We start from the raw sequence: 7,006 nt of genomic DNA on the forward strand, positions 1-7,006 counted from the left end.
AATGGTGCCGTGGAGAGTGCGAATCTTGCTAATCGTAGTCTCCAGCGCGTCTCTGTCCTCCTGCTTAGCCACTATCAGTTTAACAGAGAAGGTGGATCCTAACTGAGTATAGTCGACTATATTTGCCACCGCTTTGCAAGTTCATCAAAGCATGCACTGATGCTTATTGTTGAACTTTGGTATATGTTACATTACCTTCTGAAGTTCTGCTAGCATGTGGTTCCTCAACAACTCTTCCACCTGATGACTCCACCTGCCTCCAGTTTGCTTCATTTTAGGAAATTAGCCAGAGTCTATCTTCAGGTCTTTTAGCATTATTTATTTTTCCCTCCTTTTTTGAAATTGTGTAACTAAAATGGGAGATGGTCAATTAATATAGACCACCTTGCACTGAAAGACATAGTAAAACTAACCCGATAAACAATCACTGAATGCAGAAGACAAACAGAAAGCTACTAGAGTACACAGGTGTAGTAGTTGGACATAAATTAGTACCCACTTCTCCTGTATATTTGACAAGTAGCCTCCTCCCTCTCCCTCACCGTCTCAAGGAGAAACTTCATCTGCTAGTTCTGATTCTTTCCATCCTTCTTCGGTTAGCTCTATACATCTGTGACATCCTATGGCTTAGGCCAGAGAGGATAAGAAGGAGATGGAGGAAGCAGGGTGTAAGGGAATTTGCTCTATGGAAACACCCAGGAGATGAAGAGGATTCGACAAGACCTCACGCATGCGCACAAGACACCAGTAACTACATATACACCCTCTTCCCTCACCTGCTTCTCTGGAGAGAAAGATATGGTATGTATTGATCCAGAACTTCCATCCATGTGTTTTCTCATGTATTTGTATGCTAGTGTGCCAATCAGATTCATGTGTGATTGTAATCATCTAATAATGATTCAAGTTTTAGGGAGTTTTTCCTGATACTGTAGACCTTTACACTGAAGGGTAGCTTGGAGAAGCAGCTCCAAAAATGTTATTGCTTCGGCAAAAGGCTTATTTTGTATGAGAAAGGTGTAAATATCAACATTTTTATTAATCTAGTTTTCTTTGGCCGAGCAGGTCCAAAGAAAATTTGCACAATGACCGTCAAACCATACCCTGATGGATTAGATGGCTCACGGATGTCTCCTGGTCCAAAGATGTTGGAATTTTCTCTTAAACATTGGAACCCTGATGATGTAACCTCTTTTCTACACCCTAAATATGTTCCTATAATACTAGTGGTTAATTGTGGTTGTTTTGTACTACATCCTGAACTATTGCACTTGAGTGGTTCCCAACCCACCAAATGGAGCGCCATAGCAGCGATTCCACAACTCCAGCGAGCACTGTGCCGACTTAACGGTAATACTGTCCAGAGAATCACAGACAATTTGATCCTCCATGTTAGGCACCAAGGTGGTGGCGTTGACAATCTCAAATAAATGAATGAACTCAATGATCCATTGAACATTGAGTACAGTACTAGTGTTAATCTGAAGATGCTGTTCATCTAACACTTAGCAAAATGTGTGATAGTGATTGGTCATTTTTTATTAATCTGCTCAATGATTCTTCATTTGTTATTCCATTTTGTGTACAACTACCCTGAATTTCCCAGCTAATTATATATTATGGAAATTTGGTACAGTATAAAGTTTTTTAGAAGATTCCCAGATCTATTTGCTCACAGATATTTAATATGCAACTATAAGTTTAGTCTAAGCAGTATCCGCAATATGTTTCTGTGGTATATTCCCTATGTGTGTCCATTCTTCTTATGGCGAAGCTATTGAATTGTGATTTTTGCATTGGGCCGGTGTTCCTCTATTCAACAGGAGCTGTAGAATTTTTTATGTTTCTGACCCTGGGATGATCATGGACATGAGCCACTGTACATCATCAGAGCTCGGGAAGCCTATTTATCTTCAGAAATCTCGCAAACCACTCTTTCGCGGAGGCATCTTGAAATCAAATGGCGCTATATGGGCCTATGAGAGGAAGAACATTGCACCAGAGCTCTTCATGGAGAAGATTAAGGTGATATCAGTTGCCCAACACAATGCTTAAACATGGGTTGGAAAACTAAAAACATGGTTAACCATCATAGTTGCATATCTGAAGAACATTACAGTTGGATGGAACGATATTTGCAGGTCATGGTAGGACTAATCGTGGAGGCTTCTGTCCCATTGTTGGAAGCATGGGAGAGCATGCTTGACAACTCGGGAGGAAGTAGAGACATAGATGCTGATGAATATTTGCGGAGCTTCTCAGCTGATGTAATCGTCAGGGACTGTTTTGGGAGTGATTTCGCAACAGGGCAAGAAATACTCTGCAAGCTCAGGCAGCTTCAGAAGTCCATTTCTCAGCAAGATACACTTGTTGGACTATCTGTACTGTGGTAAGTAACTAAGTATATGATATTCAACGTAATTAAAACAAAATTTCAATTGCGATCCTTCCGTTGGGAATATCTAATGCAAGTCTTGATTTGGATAGATAAGAAACACAGGACCCTACTGCCATACTTGCGAAATCACCAAAATCGAGATGCACACATGTTCAAAAGATCTCCAAAAAATAGTCTGGTTGCTTAAATAAAGATACTGTAAAGTTCTGCCACATATGGCAAAGTCTAGTCTGGTTGCTGTGATAATTTTTTTGTGTTATTACAGGAAGTATTTACCAACCAAGAGCAATAAAGAAATACGAGAGCTGGAGCTAGAGGCCAGTTTACACATCCTGGATATTGCAAGCCGCGGAAGCAGCAACAATAACAATAGCGGTTGCGTTCACACTACCCACAATGACCTTCTGCGCTCGACTGTTGAGGGCTCTAGCGAGTGGCCCGACTATCCTGGTGTTGCTCAGGACTTCATCGTTGACAACTACAAGAACATCTGCTTCGGCGGCCACGAGACCATGGCGATCACCGGCTGCCACCTGGTGCCTAATGTTACTCGCCAGTCGCCACGCACCCGGCGTGGCATGATTGTGGCCATGCCGAGGCTCTAGACGTGTGCCGTGGAAGCACACCTATCGTATTTTGACGTCCTCCGGCGCCTGAAGATGGTAAGAAATCACCCCTCTGTGCAACCACCAGTTTTTAGCAACTGGCGCCCAATTGGCATAACCATTACATTCCTTTTTTTTCTTTTCTTCTTCAGATCACCATGGTGATCCAGGAGACTATCAGACTGTACTCTCTGGCGTCATTGATGATGCGTGAAGCCTTGAAGGACGTAAAGCCTGGGTCAAGATCCCGCAGGGAACAATCATCCAGATATATAGCCATTGTGGTACTGCACCTTGACAGGAACATCTGGGTGCCGCTGCCGTGGGGAGATCCGGCCAGACCGGTTCGTAAACGGTGCCGCTGCCGCCTGCAAGGCGGCACACATGTATATGCCATCTAGGCACAGGCCAAGGAATAGGATGTGTCCAGGGCGGCACCTGACGTTGTTGGTGGAGCTCAAGGTGGTGCTCCTGCGCCTGCTGAGCAAGTACACCTTCTATCACCAGGATACAGGCACGTGCCTCTGTTCATCCTCACCATCGAGCCTGGGTTTGGCATGCCGCTCGTGGTCACAAGGCTTCCATGATCTCTGGCTGTCATCTGCAGCAAGAATGTACCGCGCCTGATGTGTTCGTAATCAGCAAGGCGGTGGCTGCGTGCATCTTAGATACAGAGGCCGTGAGTGAACTCTTACCTTTGAACACAAAGTACTTCCTCAGTCCGAAAATCTAGATAAATTCAAGTCACTTATTTCCGGACGGAGGGAGTACAATTGTTGGTGTTGGTGAAACTTGGTATGCTCTACGCATGTAATATAATGTTCTGTATGATGAGATGGTATCTCCCAAAATGTCATGTATTTTGCCCCTGGACAAACGGTGATTGCAGTGGCACTCATGTTGAACATTCAGAAGGCAAATCTTTGCTCAAACTGAATAATCGGAAGGCGATGCTACACATAGTTTGTGATGTCATCCGTCATCACAAACTGTGCAAAACACTGATGTAGTATTTTATATATATATGCATGACAACACATAATTATCAATAGTTTGGATAAATTGACATCACAGGAAAGTCTAGCACCGTCATTCTTGACACACAGAGACAAGCAGGTCTCTGTGGTTCTATTGCCAATAGTCCTGGTTGTATTGCCAATAGTCCCTTGCTGGTTCCATTTACTCGGTACATTTGGAAACTACCACAAACATGCTCTCCAATTGCCGGTTCAGGCTTCAAGCTAAAATGGTTGTCATATATACTCGATCGAATACTATTACGCAAAATATGTGCACTGAGATGGACCACAGAAGCCTGGGAATGGCTTGCTATTTTCTCGTATTAGATGACATTTGGACAAGAGATCACAAAACCTTCTTCCATGATTGTAGGATTCGTTCGATAGTTGCAAGTTCTTTATGAGGCAGGAAATATAACGAAGAAAATGAAAACGAACATTACGCCCTAACTTATCCAAATTATAAATTGCAAGTACTCTTTCAGTCGAACACGACGAGCTTCTCGTATTCCGGCCCGGAGATTGCCTTATCCATGACGTCCCTCGGCGTTGGGATGTTTGGGACGGCCTCCTTGCGTGGGATGTTTGGCATAGCCTCCTTGCCTGAGATGTCTGCGTTGGCCTCCTCCTCGCCTGGGGTGTTTGAGATGGCCTCCTCCTCGTCTGGGATGGCTTCCTCCTCGCCGCCGAGGAATATCTTGAGCATGTTCTTGGAGAAGCCGCTGACCAGCGCCACCCCCTTCTGCTCCGCCGTCACCGGCACCGAGTACGAGTAGCGCAGGTTCCAAAAGACAATCTGCGGCACGGCCTCTCCGTACCCGGCCTCGGAGTACTTCCTCGTGATCGCCTCGTAGTCCGTCTCCCACGGCCTGGAGGACGCCTGGTCGAACTCCATGTCGCTGAAAACGAAGAGCTTCTTCACCATGCGCTCCGGAGGCAGGTTGCCGGCGACCGCTACCTGTAGGAGCTGGTCGAACACCGCCTGGAAGTCGGTGTTCATGTTCCAGTCCATCTGACGGATAAACTGGCACTTCTCCCAAAGGGTCTCCCCCTCGACGTGGTGCAGCTGTGGCCGGCTGCTGAAGGTAATGACGCGGTGGCGCCACGGTTCGTCACAGAGCTCCGAGAGCAGGAGGCCGAGCGCGACGCAGACGTCCATCGGCTCGCCGCGCATGCTGCCCGACACGTCGCACACGGCAAGGCAGTTGTTGAGCTCTCCAAAGGCCAACAGATCATCCACAGTACGCTGCCACTGCAGCTCGGACACTTCATTGTCTATGTGGGCAGTGGCCAGGATCTCGTGCGGCAGCAGGCCGCCCGCCGCAATCTTCACCTTACCGGACTTGACGTCGGCGAGGTATTGGCTGAAGCGGGCGTTGTCGTGCTCGAGGAAGAGGTCCTTGTAGTTCTTCATGGCGATGGAGGCCACGCGCGTGTACACCACTTTCCCCCATTCGCGAGCCGAGATGAAGATCTCGGGGAGCTTGAGGGCGTGGCGCAGCGGCACGTACGCCTCCTTGCGGAGGAGCTCGCGCGCGCGGTAGGCGTAGTGCGCATCCGGCAAGTCCTCTGGGAGCTGGGGCGCCGAGCCCTTGGGGAAGAGGCGGCGAGCGATGGCCTCGCAGAGCAGTGTGGAGTAGTCGTAGCAGGTGTCGACCGACGGGCACCACTTGGAGGCGAGCGAGAGATCGAGATTGCCCTCCGATAGCTTCTTCATGTCCTCGGCGAGGAGGTCGGCGAACAGATCCGCCGTCATGTCGTGCAGAAGGCGGTAGTTGGGGTCCCGGGCGTACCTCTCGACGGCTCTGGCCGCGGCGTCCGCGCGCTTCTTGTGACGCTCGACGGCGGCCTGGGCGGAGATCTCCTGGTCGCGCCTATTACTCGCAGCGACGCGCGCGTCACTAGTGCTCGCGGGGAGGCTCGGCTTCCAGCGATGCGGCGTACCTGATGATGGTGAGCGGTGTAAGCCAGCGACGATCCCACCTTTCTGGGCGGCCTGCTTTCCGGGGGTCCTGGTGGAGACGCCGCCGTGAATGATGCGGTGGAGGAGCTCGGGGAGGTCCTTGAGGTATCCGAACTCGGCGACGGAGCGCGCGTTGAGGGCGAGTGTGGCCGGGTGGCAGGTGTGCATCCAGAGCGCGGCGGCGTAGAAGCCCTCCCTGTCGGACTTGCCCGTGCCTCCGACGCCGCGAAGGTTGCAGGCGAGGCGGAGTGCGGTGGTCGGCTCTTTGGCCCAGGCGTCGGCGAGAAGGGAGGACACGGACTCCGGCGGGGTGCCGGGGACGACGTGGAAGAAGAAGTCCAGGCAGGGGTCCCCTGAGGTGGAGAACGTCGGTGAGTTGTTCTCGGTGCGCGTCTTCGCCGGTGGCGTCGGGGGCGGCTTGTTGAAGTTGGCGTCGAGCAGGTCAACGAACTGATCGCCAGTAGCGGGCGCAGCCGCGGTGGCCGCCGCAGCTGCAGCGCAGAGGCTCTCAGCAGGCGGTCCGAGGAGGGTGTACGAGACGGCCCTGCGGCACGCCGCCCCTGCCGCCGCCGCCGCCACCGCCGCCATGAGTGATCGTTTTGGGCGAGGGTTTTGGCTGATTGGCTCTCGGGTTTTCAGGACTAGTCGCACACCGTTAGATTTGTTTATTCTTGTATGGAGCCTGGAAATGGGCTAATAAAACGTGGGTGCTGTGCAGTTAGTAGGGCCCTAGCAGTTAGCATGCATGGAGAGATTTGCGTTATTTGTGATGTTTTTTTTTTCTAACCGGTCTTCTTATCCACACGGATTTGGTGGAAATGGGTGTAGGCTCACCCGTTTTAAAAATGCAAAAAATGCCATTTCAAAGTTTCGGAAAATTTTGAAATAAAATTTGCATTTACATATTATATTTATACTTACTTGTGCTAATTCTCAAGTGAAAATACGACCACATGTGATCTACACGCAAAAGAAAAAATCAAAATTTGTATTTCTTTTTTGAACAGTACAAATATAATAA

At 49.3% G+C, this 7,006-nt stretch overlaps 1 protein-coding gene and 1 pseudogene across 1 annotated transcript; one reads left to right on the forward strand and one right to left on the reverse strand.

Moving 5' to 3' along the window:
* The first annotated feature begins 431 nt into the window (after window positions 1–431).
* Window positions 432–3,590, forward strand: LOC124697376 (annotated as a pseudogene).
* Window positions 3,591–4,503: 913 nt separating this feature from the next.
* On the reverse strand, window positions 4,504–6,573 carry LOC124697377. Its single transcript, XM_047229979.1, has 2 exons — window positions 4,704–6,573; window positions 4,504–4,583 (listed from the first exon to the last, which is right to left on the reverse strand). The coding sequence occupies exons 1-2, from the start codon at window positions 6,571–6,573 to the stop codon at window positions 4,504–4,506; spliced, it is 1,950 nt and encodes a 649-aa protein (XP_047085935.1).
* Window positions 6,574–7,006: the final 433 nt, after the last annotated feature.

Source organism: Lolium rigidum, chromosome 3, assembly GCF_022539505.1.
Source record: "Lolium rigidum isolate FL_2022 chromosome 3, APGP_CSIRO_Lrig_0.1, whole genome shotgun sequence".
Classification (NCBI taxonomy): domain Eukaryota; kingdom Viridiplantae; phylum Streptophyta; class Magnoliopsida; order Poales; family Poaceae; genus Lolium; species Lolium rigidum.

What these genes read in the sequence shown, in the direction of transcription:
- LOC124697377 (XM_047229979.1), bottom strand. Translation starts at nt 6,573, where the DNA reads ATGGCGGCGGTGGCGGCGGCGGCGGCAGGGGCGGCGTGCCGCAGGGCC. An exon ending in CAAGATATTCCTCGGCGGCG is followed by an intron (nt 4,584 to 4,703) that starts AGGAGGAAGCCA and finishes AGGAGGCCGTCC; the next exon opens with CAAACATCCCAACGCCGAGG.